Raw genomic sequence first — 16,382 nt, forward strand, 5'->3', positions numbered from 1 at the left:
ACACACACACACACACACACACACACACACACACACACACACACACACACAAATCAAGCGTAGCTTTAGAGACCACAGGCATGGGGTAGAGTGGAACAGTTTAGAAATGTGGCTAAAGTGCTGCTCACTGGATATGAGCACAATCTGTGCTCTCTTGAGGTCTTGAATTCAGATCAAAGCACCACATAGGCTTGGGCATAAGACCTGTACTCACCTGTATCCCCAGATGTCAGGGAGAGACAGGATATGGTTGTTTGCTGGCTATCAGCTGAATTCAAAGGTTTGTGAAAAACACTTTAAAAAAAAATGTTGTGGAGTAATAGAGCAGGTCAACCTGCTGTCCCTTGGCTCCGTGGGTGTGCAGTGCACACACAAATCCGGCAGGAGCTTGATCAAGTATGGTGTTGAAGGTAGTAGACTTGAAGCGGTCCTGAGTGTGAAAATGTCATGTGTACAGCCACAACCGACTAGTTTGTAATAAAACACCGAGCAGCTATATGGATGGCTCATCGGAACAGAAAGCCCAGCTTAGGGGCTGCTGGAGTCATCAAGCAGGAGTGGGCTACGTAGCATCACAGCCAAAGAAGTGAACGGATTCAAGAGACAGTTGTGATGGTTTGGGTGTCAAGGCAATGGATGAGCAGCCAAATTACATACCTGGTTTATTATTGGGGGCCTTGTCATCCCCTGCTCTATCTCCTGCAGGGAGTGGGACTAAGAATTCCGTATTTACCAGGCAGTGGTGGTGCACGCCTTTGATCCCAGCACTCAGAGGAGGCAGAGGCAGGAAGATCTCTTGCAGTTTGAGACAGCCTGGTCTACAAAGTAAGTTCTAGGACAGCCAGGGCTACACAGAAAAGCCCTGTCTTTAAAACTAAAAATATTTTTTTAATTCCGTATTTAGTTTTAATTTTGCAATGCTTTTGTAGAAATCTGAAGTGCAGATATGAAATGGGTAAAGCCATGAAATTCAAAGAAGTTACTCAAGGAATGTGTCAAGAAGGGACCTACTCCCAGAGAACCCAATCAGCAGAGGCTGGACTTAGCAGGACCAGCAAACTGTGAGAACCAGGAATATTATGGAACCTGTGAGCGAAGACCTGCGGGGTCGAAATGAGACTGGTTAACCTCAGACTCACACAGAACCCTTAGAATGTATTAGGGTTAGATAAGGCGGCACACACCTGCACTGTCTGTAAGTTGGAGCTAGCCTGATCTACATAGCAAGTTCCAGGCTAGCCAGGGCTAGGTAGTGAGGCCCTGTCAAGAAAATTAGTGATGGCTCACGCCTTTAATCTTGGCACTCAGCAGACACAGGCAGGCGAGTCCCGGACAGCCAGGCTACGCAGAGAAACCCTGTCTCGAACTCCACCCACCTGCATCCCCCGAAAAAAAAGAAAGAAAAAAAAACCTGTATTACACTGGGCATGTAGCTCACTGGTAAGAGAAGCATGCTTACTATTCATAAGTTCGTGGGTTCGATCCCTATCATCGCCAAAAACAACGGAAAAACCAAACTCCACCCCTGCCGGGCCCTCATTCCCAGAATTCTCTAGAGCTGACGCCAATAGCGGCCATCTTGACTGTGGGCAGCTAAGAGCAGCTGCGCCTGCGCGATGGCTCTCCTCCACTTGCTGTAGCGGCTGTGTTAGTTCCTGAGTTCCGGGGCTGGTGGTGGTCGGCGGTGGCAGAGATGACTCAAGCCGAAAAGGGGGACACGGAGAACGGGAAGGAGAAGAGCGGAGAGAAGGAGAAGGAGCAGCGCGGCGTGAAGCGGCCCATCGTGCCCGCGTTGGTACCCGAGTCGCTGCAGGAGGTGAGGGGCGGGGCAGGGCGGGCTGTGTGTGTCTGGTCTTGGTTAGCCTGGGCCTCTGCTGCTGCTGCTGCTGCTGCTGCTGGGGCCGAGGGACGGGTGCATAAGCGAAGGGGTCAAGGCTCCCTTCCCCTGAACGCCAGTCCTAGGTTCCCTGTGCGAAGTAGCGCGCGGAGCAGGGCAAAGCCAAGTCCGTGGTGCACAGCTTTCAGGTCTCAGCTGTAAGACGTCACAGTTTGGTGCCAGCCTGGCTCCCAGGGACGCCAGTCGATACTTGTTCAGGGATAGTTATAGCCTTAGCCTGTTCCTTTGTTCGCAAATCTCAAGACAGTGGAGGTCATTTCACATGTAAAAGCAGGCAAAGGGTAGCCTTTCCTTAAATAGACATTAAAAGCCCGTGTGTCGATAGACAACTGAACAAGTTTAAGTCAAAATTTTTATTTAGAGTAGCATGGCTCACACTCTTACTAACGAGGGCACAGTGATAAGAAAACACCTTCTTATAGGGAAATCGGCCAGGACAGTGCACCGCTCTCAGGAGAAATAGGGATTAAATGGGACCATCCCATACGTGGGTTAAATGAACTAACCGGCGGGGCCTCTGTACAACGCATTAGCGTGCTGTGCCATAGCTCGTTCAGAGGACAGATGGGGGCTGTGGACACACAGTGTATCTCCTCCAGCCTTGACAAGGAGGCCAGAGGTCTCAGGGAGTCTGGAGATTTCAAGGGAGGTTAGAGGGCTGTGCACGGTGTCGTCAGTGGTGAGCCTCGAGCCCTTTGAGAGGGATCACATATCTGGTATCCTGCACATCAGATGTTCACATTATGGTTCATTACAGTAGCAAAATTGGTTATAAAGCAGAAACAAAATAGTATTATGGTTGGGGTCACCACAACATAAGGAACTGTATTAAAGGGTCGCAGCATTAGGAATGTTGAGAACCACTGAAGGTTCTGGGGAAGAGAGGTGCCTCACACCTGGACCTAGAGAGACTGTAAGCGACTGGAGACGTAGACAGTAAGAATTGAGAAAGACTGTAGATCTGTTCAGTGTCTGTGCAACAAGCTTGTAGCCTCATCTCTTCATTGAAGGCAGTGGAGAATTTTGGAATGAGATGCTAACTCTTAATGAATGGCATTGTGACACATCATTTTTATTTACTGAGTTGACACTTGAGATCCACTCAGTTGAGTTACCAAAAAAAAAAAAAAAGCAGCAAAATAAAAAAATCTTGGTGTTGGCCAGGCAGTGGTGGCGCACGCCTTTAATCCCAGCAGAGGCAGGTGGATCCCTGTGAGTTCGAAGCCAGCTTGGTCTACAGTGCGAGTCCAGGACAGCCAAGGCTACACAGAGAAACCCTGTCTCAAAAAAACAAAAACAAAAAACAAAACAAAAAACAAAAAACAAAAAAAAAAAAGGAAAAAGAAAAAACAAAACAAACAAAAAAACCAACTAGGTTGAGAGGATTAAACAGACTGGGAAGATCTAGAGCTAGGCACGGTCTTGATTGAGGAAGGTTCAGCCTTTCTTATATGAGTGAGCCACAGAAAAGTTTTGAAAGAAGATAACACAGCGAGAGCAGGGTAAAGGAGGTACCAAGGACTTGGCTGGGATTATGGTTCTCAATAGATAATTCTGTTTTCTTCCTTGTTAATCAAAGCTCTTAAAAGAAAAAAAAAAAAAAAAGAATTCTAAAAAATTACGCACATGGATGGGTACCTTGTGAGTGCAGGTACCCATAGAGTCCAGAAGAGGGCGCCAGATCCATGAAGTTGGAATAAGTGGTAGTGAGCTGCCTGACACGGGAGCTGGTAACCAAATTCTGGTTCCCCCTCAAGAACATTGCTCCCTCTTCACTGTTGAGCCTTCTGCCCATTCCAGATTCCCTGCTTTCAGAAGTATGGCCAAGGTCTGTCCTTCCCTTACTCTCTGCTGAACCTTTGCATGTCTCAGCAAGTTTTGGAAGCAGAAGTTTCCCCAAGTGAGCTTGAATTCTCTCCTGTGAGAATTACAGACCTAAAGCAGTTATTCCATAAAAGCCCACGGCTGTCACCTTACACTTTTGGACTTGTGCTGCGTTGTCCACTTCTGACTTCCTAGGACGGAGTCGTAAACTCTGACTTTCAACCCGAGGCTCTTGCCATATCAGGTAAAGAGCACACAGTGACCAAAACACAGGTGACAAAGGCATGCTGGGGCTGTTGGTGCGTGTGGCTTCCAACACTGGGAAGCTGTAGTTCTGTGCTTCATTATTTTCCTCCTAGAACTCCACACTCAAACCTGACTGATCGTAATTGTCACTCCAGGAGCTTTTTTAGTTAGCCAATTCCTAAGCCTCCTGGGGCTTCTCCGTCCAAAACTCTGCAGGGAAGGCTCGGGCTCTTTCCTCTTCTAGGCACAGCTGTCTTAGTCGCACTTCCTCTTTCATCCACATGTATTTCTCACTCAACAGAAAGTTCTGTGATAGTAGAGACTTGGCCCTGACTACCATTCTACCTATACTTCCTGGCATATGCTCAATTAACTATGTACTAATTTGCACTGGAGGACTTTGGTTTCATTCATGTAAGTTAGAATTTATTGGAGTGGGTACTGAGTCAGCTCAAATGAACACAGAAGATTGTGTTCAGAAGAGCGATGTAATAGGCTATCTCTCAACTCCTTACTGAATTATTTACTGAATTTTGGTGCTTTTCAGTCTTAAGTCTGTGTGTGCTAGCTAGTTTGTGTCAACTTGACATAAGCTGAAGTCATCAGAGAGGCAGGAACCTCAAGTGAGATGATGCTTCTACAAGACTGGGCTGTAGGCAAACCTGTAGGGCATTTTCTTAATCGGTGATTGCTGTAGAGAGCCCAGCCCGTTGTGGATAGTGCGTCCCTGCGCTGGTGGTTCTGGGTTCTATAAGAAAGCAAGCTGACCAAGCCACAAGGAAGAAGCCAGTAAGCAGCACCCCTCCGTGGCCTCTGCATCAGTTCCTGCCTCCAGGCCCCTGCTGTGTTTTGAGTTCCTGTCTTGACTTCCTTCAGTGATGAACGGGGATATGGAAGTGTCAGCTAAATAAACCCTTGCTCTCCAAACTGCTTTTGTTGTGGTCTTTCATCACAGCCATTGTAACCCTAACTAGAACATATCTTTACAGGAAACATCCTATAATGTGTTACCTGAGTGCTAGTGAATCTGTTACCCGTGTATCACTAAAATCATGTTTTGTTTTGTTTTTTTATGTCTGCAGCAAATCCAGAGCAACTTTATTGTTGTCATACACCCAGGTTCAACAACTTTAAGAATTGGTCGAGCCACAGATACCCTTCCTGCCAGCATTCCTCATGTCATTGCTCGAAGACACAAACAGCAAGGGCAGCCCCTGTACAAGGACAACTGGCTCCTTAGGGAAGGATTAAACGTAAGTCAGAAAGGAAGAGGAGCTGGGGGATCAGCCTGGTTATTTCCAAGTGTATCTAGGAATCTTGAATTAAAGTCCGGAGAGTTCTACTTTTTAAAAATAAAATCATTCAGGGTTGTAAGTATAATTTTCATCTTAGCTAGTTTCCTTTCCTGTTACTGTGATAAAATACTCTTAACAAGAGCAATTGAGGGAGAAAGGGCTTATTTTGTTCTCAAATAGGAAGTTGAGGTGGCAGGAACTTGAAGCAGCCAGTCACACCCCCAGTGTAGGGCCAGTTGAGAAGCAGATGCATGCACGCTCACTGCCACCCACAAACAGTAATTTACAGTATTATAGTAACTTGAAATATTTCTTGATTTATCAAAAATATATAAAGAAATATGATAACTATTATATAGAGATATAGTCTCTAAAATACTTTTTTTTTTTTTTTTTTTGGAGATGGAGTTTCACAATGTAGTTAGCTTACCTAGTACTCACTATATAGACCAGGCTGGTCTTGAACTCATAGAAGTCTTCTAGCCTCTGCCCCTGTTGCACCACCATACCTGGCAGTAATTTGCATAGTTTTGAAATTTTTTTATCGGTCATAAGACACTTGAGGTTATAGAGTTTAATAGGTAGTAGGGTTTTTGTCCGGTTCCCATTTTGATATTTTTGTTTATTTGATCTTTGAAATAGGTTCTGTCCTTATAGTCCAGGCTGACCTTGAACTCCAGATCTTCCTGTCTCAACCTCTCTGGAATTCTTAGTTACCCTGTCTAAACAAAGATTAAAGAAGTGCTACTTGTTGATGAGAGAAAATCTCCCCATGGACGGATTATGTTTATAGCATGCCTTGTTGTTTTCTCCTTACACTAAATATTTCTGATCATCTTTCGTTTTCTCTCCAGAAACCTGAAAGTAATGAACAGAGACAAAATGGCCTTAAAATGGTGGACCAGGCAATATGGTCTAAAAAGATGTCAAATGGCACAAGACGAATCCCTGTGTCCCCAGAACAGGTTCCTTTCAAATTTATTATCTTCCCACCTCTGTTGATTTAGTCATGTGCTGCTTAGCAATGGAGATGTGTCCTGCAGCGCTGCAGGAGTTTGTCCATACAGTAGCGTCCAGAGCAGAAGACGAGATACTGCACCTTACGCACATCTGGACTCTATGGCCCAGCCCGTTGCTCCAGCCCCCAGATGTGTACAGTGTGTTACTATGCTGCATTCTGTAGCCAGTTTTACCTTAAAGATGTCCATGTAAATAGTCAAAAAATACAGTAGGGGTTAGGTCAGGGGTTAAGAGCACTGGCTGCTCCTGCAGAGGACCCACACTCAGTTCCCAGCACCACCCAGTGGCTTACAGCTATCTGTGACTCTTCTCCCAGGGGAATCTGATGCCTTTTTCTGGCCTCCAAGGGCATCAGGCAGGTATATGGTCCACATGCAGACACTCGTACATGTAAAATAAAAATGAAGAAATCTTTGGAAGAAAACTCATCAAAGCCACAGTGTGCAGCACCAGGGTACTTGTCATGACTGTGTGACTAGAAGCTGCCCTGGGTGACAGTGAGTGAGTGGGGGCTGATTGTAGGCCTAGGACATGCCTGTCGACTGCTGTAGACTTCATAAACACCACACACTAAGTTTATCTTTTAAATTTCTTTTTTTTAAATATTTATTTATTTATTATGTATGCAATGTCCCACCATGTGTGCTTGCACGCCAGAAGAGGGTAGTAGGTCACATTATAGATGGTTGTGAGCCACCATGTGGTTGCTGGGAATTGAACTCAGGACCTCTGGAAGAGCAGTCAATGCTCTTAACCTCTGAGCCATCTCTCCAGCCCTCTTTTAAATTTCTTAAATAATAATTTACAAACTTGAAAATATTTCAGCTCTTTTGGTGAAGGGTTTTGTTTGCATGATATGTTGGGGAAAAATGCATATACAAAGAATTGAATCATGAAAAATCATGGAGTCAAAGTAATGGCTCTACAGTGGTTAAGATTTGCAGGAATGGAAGGAATTACCTGTACTTTTTTAGAAGTTGGGAACTACAACCAAAGTGGTCTGTTTGTTACTCAGAATGTGCGACAGGTTTTACCAACGGCACCACCATCCGCAGTAGTGCACCTAATTGTGAGCAGCACAGGGGAGTTTTGTGTCCACTTCCAGGGTTTCAAAGATTTATTTATTTCATGTATACAGTGTTCTGTCAGCATATACTCCTGCCCACCGGAAGAGGGCACCAGATCTCACTATAGATGTTTATAAGCCACCATATGGTTGTTGGGAGTTAAACTCAGGACCCCTGGAAGAGCAGCCATTGTTCTTAACCTCTGAGCCATCTCTCCAGCCCCGACTCCAGTGTTTTAGTTTTGATGTTGGCCCTACCCCACCAGGATGTTCAGCTGCATGGGGCATCCACAGCTGCCAGACAGGGCACCCGCCGGCCTCAGCATGCAGGAGATGCGCCACCCAGTACACCTTCACTCTTTCATAATAACTCTTGAAGGTATTGGTGTTAGTAACAAGCATGGTGGAGCTCTGGAAAGCCTTTCTTTATCTCCACACTCTAAGCTTTTTGAATTTTTTTTTCACTTGAACTTTTTGTTAAACGCTGAAGCACACACACCCTCCCAAGCCCACACAGTTTCTAGATCACCGATATCGCTGTCTCATCATGTGGGAAAGTCTTCATGGGCAATAACATGTGGGGCGTTCAGTTCCCATGGTAACTGCTTCTTCTATATCACCTCCTGAAGGCCCTGATCTTTTCTGTTAAACTTTGAAAAAATTTATAAAGAGATGACATATACCGCATATAATAAGTCTATAGTACTAACTATTAGATGGAATATAAACTAAAGCATGCTTGTTTATTTCGTGGTTGTGCATGCTGTACTGCTGTGTGACACCCAAGTGAGGCTGTGTGCCGGGTCCTGTGGGTGTGTCGTCAGAAGGTCTCAGCTCCATTGTGAGCCTTCACGTCCACTGCTATCTATGTGGCCTGTCACTAAAATTCTGTGGCACCTGCAGGATGCATGTTCACTCCCTAAGTCCTTCTGCATGTATGAAGTAGAATTTCCAAGAAGAGCGGAAAGAGGAGAGAGGACCAGTCAGTATTTTGCCCTAAGTCTCAGTTTTGGGAAGGAGACAAGGGGGCTCTTAGACTGGTCCTGCCGGCAACTCATCTTCCAACTCTCTTCCCAGACACGCTCCTACAACAAGCAGATGCGACCAGCCATTCTGGACCACTGTTCTGGAAACAAGTGGACAAACACGTCTCACCAACCTGAATTCTTGGTAGGAGAAGAGGTAAGAAGCGCTGACAGTGAGTGAAATGTTAAGAAAACAACTGATGGTCCTGAAGTTCGCTCTGTTGTTCCCTCGCAGTCCTTGAGCCTGTTTCTGAGGAGCAGATGCCTACCGTGACCCTCTGTTTTGTTGGACACCCTATGCTCAGGGTCTACAGCATTCAGAAAACACTAACTTCCGGTCTTTGAGTCCTGAGTGAGTCCAGAAAACCCCGAGAGACAGTTGTAACCGTGTACTTCTTCCTTTCCTAGGCCTTATACGTTAACCCGCTGGACTGTTATAACATTCACTGGCCTATCAGAAGGGGTCAGCTGAATATCCACCCAGGCCCCGGGGGCTCCCTCACAGCTGTCCTGGCAGATATTGAAGTGATATGGTCTCATGCAATACAAAAATATTTGGAAATCCCACTGAAGGACTTAAAGGTGAGGGGAAGACCGCAGTTATGTGGGTTGTCTTTAGGATTCTCGAGGAGCACACGTGCTTATTACTGAGTTGTGCGTCACATAGTGTCTGTCCTTGAAGCGTTCTCAGCTTTTGGGTAGTGGGAATGTCTCCTTTACTTAGTCCCCTCCAGTGATTTCGGTCCCCTTACAGACTCTTTGGAGTCTGAGCAACGCTCTGAAGCCTGCGGGCTTGCTTGTGTCATAGTTTTTCTTTGTACCTCACTCATCCACATAGAGGTTTGAGCTCTTGCTGCTATAGGCATTATGGGATTGGACTTGACTAGTGTGTTGACGCGTCCTTCTGTTTTCCACTGGTCTTTTTCAGTATTACAGGTGCATCTTGTTAATCCCTGATATCTATAACAAACAACACGTGAAAGAACTAGTACACATGATACTGATGAAGATGGGCTTTTCAGGTATGCCGGGGTGCCTGTGAAACCCCTCAAACGTCCGCGTCACTGACAAGGTTAATTGAGTTCACTAGTTTATTTGACTGTGTAACCCTGAAAGGATTGGTCTCATGCAGTACAAAACTTAGATGTTTTCCCAGAGACCCCTGGGCTCCTACATAGAGTTGGTCATTTGTGTCACGGTGTCTGCTGCTGTGCTTCTGATTGTCGCCACTCTGCCTCTTTTTCATATTAGGGATCGTGGTCCATCAGGAGTCTGTGTGTGCTACATTTGGGAGTGGCTTAAGCAGCACCTGTGTTGTAGATGTTGGGGACCAGAAAACAAGCGTGTGCTGTGTGGAAGATGGGGTGTCTCACCGGAACACACGGTAAGGCTCTGAGGAGGTGTCATTTCCTGACTGCTGTCCCATCGCAGTCGGGTCAAACCATCACAGGCCAGGAATTATCTAAGAAATGAAGTCTGCACCGGAGTCCAGAGAGACTGAGGAGTATGTGTTCTGGCAAGGCTAAATTTATGCAGACGACCTTCAGGGGCTTTCCAGCCCACATTCACAGTAGTGGTTTCTGAGGGTCACAGTGTGCTATGCAAGTTAGCTCTGTGCCTCTTGTGTCGTGGGTTACATCCCTATAACAAAGCTTTATTAAGCAAGTCTTGTGGAATCCAACCAAGCTTTTCAGGTCTAAATTCTAGGGTTTTGAATATCTGCTTTCCTTATCATAATGGTGCATTGCTGTTCAGTGGTAAGTAACGTAATGGTGTCTGTCTCCTTGTCACACCACTGATGCTCAGGTTAATAAAGTGAGCACTGGCTCAGGTCTGTCTGTAGCTTTCAAACCACAGGGTAAGGGAAGAGTCTGTCTTTCCCCACCAAAACGTGCACAGGGATACTCGTGTTTCAGATGCTCATTAGTGGGCAGTTGTCTCAGCCTCTCCCATGTGCGTCTTGTTGTCTGTGCCTGATTCTTGGCTCTGCTAGTAAGGGAGAAGCCAGCCTGCTGTATGGTAAGCACGTTGCTTTATCCACAAACTGGACATGACTTTGTTTTCCTTGTCCAATACTTATTTGTAAAAATATGACAGTTTTTAGGCATTCCACCATTCCTGGAGTTCTAGTCTCTCATCTACCTGGTTTTGCTGTTATACTTTGTTTTGTTTCAATTCTTACAACAGATATTTCTTAAAACATGCTGTGTGCCTTCTTAGCTGACAGATTAACTATCTTCCCTTTTCTTTTAACTTTAGGCTTTGTCTGGCATATGGAGGCTCTGACGTGTCGAGGTGTTTCTACTGGCTCATGCAGCGAGCAGGGTTCCCTTACAGAGAGTGTCAGCTAACAAATAAAATGGACTGCCTCCTCTTGCAGCATCTCAAAGAAACCTTTTGTCATTTAGATCAGGTACGAACAGAATGAATTTTGCTGATTATCTCTGGTTCCAGGAAATATGTAAGATGTTAAAAAGGGATTTTCAACTTTGCCAGCCTCATGCTGTCTATTCACCTAAATTGGTGAAGCCTGGAAGCTGAAGGCTCTTCAGCTGTGTGAGCTCTTGGGCGTAGTCAGGGTTGGAGAGACTGCCTCGGATTGCGTGAAAAGAATTAGGCACGGCCATGGGCCCTGACCCCTGGGCCAAAGGAAGGTTGAGGGAAATGAATAAAACACATAAGGAGATAGGTTCAAATGCTCAACTACATGTGGCTCTACGCAGTTTTAAATTGTGGATTATCAGCATCTAATCATTTCACTGCTGTATGTGGATCACTTCAGCCTTCAACTTTATTCAGGTGATATGATTATGTATCTTATAAAGGTTGGGAAACATAAAGACTGTAAATGTCCCCGCTACTGAGGACATATTCCTACTGAGTCTTTATGTATACTGATGTCTGTCAGTAATGGAAAAAACAAAATATAGAGGGGGCAAAGGTTTCAGAAATTAAATAGAGAAAGTACAGTTGAACTCTTGCTTTATGAAGTTAGAGTAAATGGTACAAAGCCAGAGGGTAGCCAGTGTGTGTGTGTGGACTTTGTACAATGGAGAGGCCGATGCTTGCATCCTTACTGACAGCATCTTTTCCTGGAATCAGGACATCTCCGGGCTTCAGGACCATGAGTTTCAGATTCGTCACCCAGATTCCCCTGCCCTGCTTTACCAGTTTCGGTTAGGCGACGAAAAGCTCCAGGTAACTAGGTGTGTGTGTGCGTGTGCGTGTGTGTGCGTGCGTGCGTGCCATGATGAAAAGTTTCAGGTAACTAGGGGTGTGTGTGTGTCTGTGTGCGCTCACGGGTAGACAGAAAATCATCCCGTTCAGTGGAACAGACTGGGAATGAAGAGATCAGAATGCCAGCTAAGCCAAAGTAGCCCCTGCTAGAATACAGATTAGAACAGATCTGCCCCCCTACTTTTTAAAATAATGTATTTTAATTAGATGTAGATGTGTATGTCTGCATGGATATGTGCATGTGTGTGTGCAGGTGCCCGCAGAGTCCAGAAGGGGACATCAGATATCCTGGAGCTGCCAGTGTGGGTGCTGGGAACTGAACTCAGATCCTCTGCCAAGAGCACTCTCACCACTGAGCCCTCTCTCCAGGCCCCAGGCTCATCTTTTCCTTTTCAGAGCCAGGTGGGTGTAAGATGGACGCTGGTCTGCTCGGGACTCAGAGGATAGATTATAAAGTACTGACTTACATTTGTGTGGAACCTCACATGGTGGATTGTGAGTTTTCTGGTCTGTCGGTCTTTCGGTCTGTCGTGCTGCCCAGTGTGACGTGGGGCGTCTGCCTGGTGCCTTTTGTCTGGGGAAGAATAAAGCTCCACCCTTCTTAGGAGACAGCATCTTTGCCTAAGCGTCCTTCCTCCTATGCCCAGGCTCCAATGGCGCTGTTCTACCCAGCAACTTTTGGGATTGTCGGACAGAAAATGACGACGTTGCAGCACAGATCCCAGGGAGATCCTGAGGATCCACATGATGAGCATTACCTGCTGGCCACACAGAGCAAGCAAGAACAGGTATGTAGCAGCTCTTCTGGGAGAGAAGACATCTCCTCACCAAGGAGAGCTCTGCCAGCATTAACAGCTCCTTGTGAGCAGTGCGGCTTCAACAGCCAGCCTGGTGCTGTCTTCAGAACAGTATTTACATTTTTAATTATTCTGTACTTACTTAGTATAGAAAGTATTGGTATAGGCATCAAAGCTGAATTGTTTGTTTGTATTTTGGGCCCAGTAATTGGATGACTGCTTAAGGATATAAACTATAGTTGATATCAGCAGCTCATGATGGAGACCAGAGGTTGAATCCTTGTTTGTCTTTGTTCCTTTCCTAGAGGCAAGAAGGAGGTAGACTGATCTGAAAATAAGAATTCCCTCATAGCCACTAACTAACCTGTGAATCCCATTGAAGTATTCCAGTGAAAAGGCCGCTGACAGGGAGCAAGTCTCTCAGTGTTGACACTTCAGTTTTAAACCCACATGTCCAGCGCCTGTTTTGGCCTTGACAGAGCATCCTCAGGCTATGTGTGTGCTGCGGTGACTTTTGCTTATAGTGTCCTGAGGAAATAGAAGGGGTAGATCATTAATTGGACAGCACCAGCCATGTCTGTTCCAGTCAGACCATCGACTACTTTCTCTCTTATTTACAGTCTGCAAAAGCTACCGCTGACCGGAAGTCTGCATCGAAACCCATTGGCTTTGAAGGGGACCTCCGTGGCCAGTCCTCTGAGCTTCCAGAACGGCTCCATTCCCAGGAAGTGGATTTGGCTTCCTCGCAGGGAGACTGTTTGATGGCTGGCAACGACTCTGAGGAGGCCCTCACCGCACTGATGTCCAGGAAAACTGCCATCTCACTGTTTGAAGGAAAAGCCCTAGGCCTTGATAAGGCCATCCTGCACAGCGTAGACTGTTGTTGTAAGCACACACTGGGTACCAGCCGACCGTGAAGTGAGGTGGGGATAAGTGAACTGGCCCAGTCTTGCTTGTGAAGTGCAGCATTTTCTCTCAGAAGTCATCAAGCCTCCTTCATCCTTTCCTTGCCAGGGGCTGGAACACAGTAATGTGGTGCAGATGGTTCCTGACCCCATAGCACTTGCACTGCCATTTAGTCTAGCACTAGCAATGAAGATTGTCACACAGACCATAAAATTACAGCCCTGGTAGGTGCTAGAGTTGAACTAAAGAGTCTCAACTGAGTTTCCAATCAAGATAGGTAATAAAGAATTCTTCCTTCTCTGGAGGAGCTAGAGGTAGCTCTCTTGAATCCTGAGAGAGAGAGGAAGGATGAGTGGAGGGAAAGCATTCAAATGCTGGTGGCATTCTGGGCTGAGGAATCCTGAAAAACCAGCATGGTTAGTCAGGCGTCCATATTACACCAGAACCCGCATGTGCCTGCCTCCTTAAAAGTTGGTTCTAATCCTAGTAGTGGGATGGGCACTGGCTGCAGCACCATGCGTGGGTTTGGGGACAGATCCTTGAGGCTGTTATATTGTTCAGGTGACAGATAGTGGATTGACCATCTAGGCGGGTAATTGATTTCGCTATCTTTTCAGCATCTGATGACACCAAAAAGAAGATGTATAGCTCTATCCTGGTTGTGGGAGGCGGTTTGATGTTTCATAAAGCTCAAGAATTCCTCCAGCACAGAATTCTCAACAAAATGCCACCTTCATTCAGGCGAATTATTGAGAATGTGGATGTGATCACAAGGCCCAAGGTGAGTTGTTTCATGATGCAGGCTGAACAGTACTCACATGAAGCCAGCATTGATCACATCTAACTGTAACATACACGGAGAGTGAAATCTAGGGAGGCCAGGCTTGTGACTGGGGAGTCTTGGGGACTTGGAGAAATGAAAACATTAATTTTTTAGTGGGTCACAAATATGGCAGAAGTTCTGGACTCAGAGCTAGATTTCTTTTGGTTTGGTGTTTTTATTTATTTATTTATTTATTTATTTATTTATTTATTTTGGTTTTTCGAGACAGGGCTTCTCTGTGTAGCCTTAGCTGTTTTGGACTCACTTTGTAGACCAGGTTAGACTTGAACTCTCAGAGATCTGCCTGCCTTTGCCTTCTGAGTGCTGGGATTACAGAGTGGAGATTATAGGCATGCCCACCACACCCAGCTGGTGTTATTTTAATGATTGATTTTTATGTTATATGTTTAAGTGTTTTGTCTACATATATGTACATGGTGCCTGCAGAGGTAAGAAGAAATCAGATGTCCTGGAAATGGAGTTAAGATGTTTGTGATCTGGCGTGTAGGTGCTGGGAACCAGCCCAGGTCCTCTGGAAGAGTGGTTAGTAATGCCTGCACCATCTCTCCAGCCCTGATTTGGTCTTTTGAGGTGTGCAAACTCACTGTGTAGTTAAGGCTGGCCTTGGATTCCTGGCCCTCCTGCTGCCGCCTCCCAAGTTTTGAGGGTTAAGGCTGGTGTGCTGGGCCAGTGTCGAGACTGGCTTTCTTTTTCTGGTTCCTGCTCTCTTTGACTTTAACCTTATGCAGACTGTAGGTGGGTCAGGAGATGACTGGCTTTCTCTTACTCTGACAACCAGAACTGCTCCCATTTTCTCTCTCTGGCAAGAGTAAGGAGCTGGTTTTGGTCTGTAGACTAGAGATTTTCAAGGACTTTTGTCTTGAACTATTTTGAAAAGAAACTCAAAGCCAGGAGTTGAAAAATAGATCTTGCCTATATCTGGAACCCCTGGCCGTGTTTTGATATGTTTTCTTTGAGGAGAGGGTTTGAAGGTCTCCTTCTTCTGCTAGCACTTTTATGTGCATGTGCATGCATACAGAGCATGTCCAGTGACATCTTCAGTATTAAAATTGAGAAGTTCTCATCAGCTATAGCAGAGATGACTATGTGGTGAGTTCTGCCTTTTGTTCTGGTGGTCATAGTGCAGGGAATTGAACCCAGAGCCTTGCATGTGTTAGGCAGGTGCTTTATGCTTGAGGTACACCCCAACCAATTTCCTGTTGTTTCACACAGATGTAAATCTTGGTTTGTCTGCTCTTGACTGAGCAGGAGTCCCAACCCCACTTGTAGAAAATGGCATCAAATATGTCTTACCTGCCTTTGCCGAAAGAGCTTTATCTTTGTCTAGGACATGGATCCCCGGCTGATTGCATGGAAAGGAGGTGCAGTGTTGGCGTGCTTGGACACCACTCAGGAACTGTGGATATATCAGCGAGAATGGCAGCGCTTTGGTGTCCGGATGTTACGGGAGAGGGCTGCTTTTGTGTGGTGAAAACCAAAACCACATCTCTGGACATGAAAGACTTAAAGAATCTATGTATTTTAATTTATTGACCTTGAAGCTTAATTTTCCTAGAATTAAATAATTCAACTTTATGCTAAAGTATGGCGCTGATTTGAAATTATAATCTACTCAAGGTCCGATCCACTCCCTGATAGAGAACCTTGCTGTCCAGCCTTCTGGCCTGCAACCTCAAGGGGCGCTGTGTGACCACGGAACCAGCTGTGGTGTTTTCTCTTTTGTCTAGCAGCAGATCTAAAGTGGTCTCTCTGGGTTCTGTGCACACTATACAGGGTCTTGGAATTAAGTCCTGTCTTTGTAACTTGTGTGTGTATCTGCTTTGTTGTTTGATTTACAGAGTGCCAATGCAGAGCCTAGGTTTCCTGAGGCAAGGCTTCAAGACTGTTCTGGCTGGTTTTGTCACTCTGTTTCCTCTCGTGTAGGCTTAGGAAAGGAGCAACACAGTACTAGAAAAGGAAACCTTGTTCCTTTCCTACAGCTACAGAACCAACTTAGGAATAATTTAGAGCTGTTAGCCTATATTGTGCAAGTAAATCAGGTGGCTGCTGCAATTAATAACTTCATCTTTAAGCATCTAGTTTGCCTTTTCCTGAAGAACCAGGTCAGCTGACTTGACTCTGTGAACATTCTAGAGAAAGTTGAACATGGCTATCGGCACCACTGGTTCTGGGCCCTTAGGAAGCCCCTGCGTGTAGCAAGGGAAGGACGGCATGCGTAGGCAGGG

At 45.7% G+C, this 16,382-nt stretch overlaps 1 protein-coding gene across 1 annotated transcript; it reads left to right on the top strand.

Moving 5' to 3' along the window:
• The first annotated feature begins 1,573 nt into the window (after positions 1-1,573).
• On the top strand, positions 1,574-15,707 carry Actr8 (actin related protein 8). The gene is made up of 13 exons (XM_051140841.1): positions 1,574-1,816; positions 5,050-5,220; positions 6,117-6,227; positions 8,426-8,530; positions 8,782-8,955; positions 9,302-9,395; positions 9,625-9,757; positions 10,633-10,786; positions 11,476-11,571; positions 12,258-12,398; positions 13,028-13,292; positions 13,931-14,094; positions 15,485-15,707. The coding sequence occupies exons 1-13, from the start codon at positions 1,694-1,696 to the stop codon at positions 15,626-15,628; spliced, it is 1,875 nt and encodes a 624-aa protein (XP_050996798.1). The 5' UTR covers positions 1,574-1,693; the 3' UTR covers positions 15,629-15,707.
• Positions 15,708-16,382: the final 675 nt, after the last annotated feature.

The sequence above is a fragment of the Acomys russatus genome, chromosome 3, assembly GCF_903995435.1.
Source record: "Acomys russatus chromosome 3, mAcoRus1.1, whole genome shotgun sequence".
Taxonomy (NCBI): Eukaryota; Metazoa; Chordata; class Mammalia; order Rodentia; family Muridae; genus Acomys; species Acomys russatus.

Excerpts from the sequence above, each read along its gene's own strand:
- Actr8 (XM_051140841.1), top strand. The coding sequence starts at position 1,694 with ATGACTCAAGCCGAAAAGGGGGACACGGAGAACGGGAAGGAGAAGAGC. Across the intron at positions 10,787-11,475 it reads CCTTTTGTCATTTAGATCAG|GACATCTCCGGGCTTCAGGA; the intron begins GTACGAACAGAA and ends TCCTGGAATCAG. Across the intron at positions 12,399-13,027 it reads CACAGAGCAAGCAAGAACAG|TCTGCAAAAGCTACCGCTGA; the intron begins GTATGTAGCAGC and ends TCTTATTTACAG.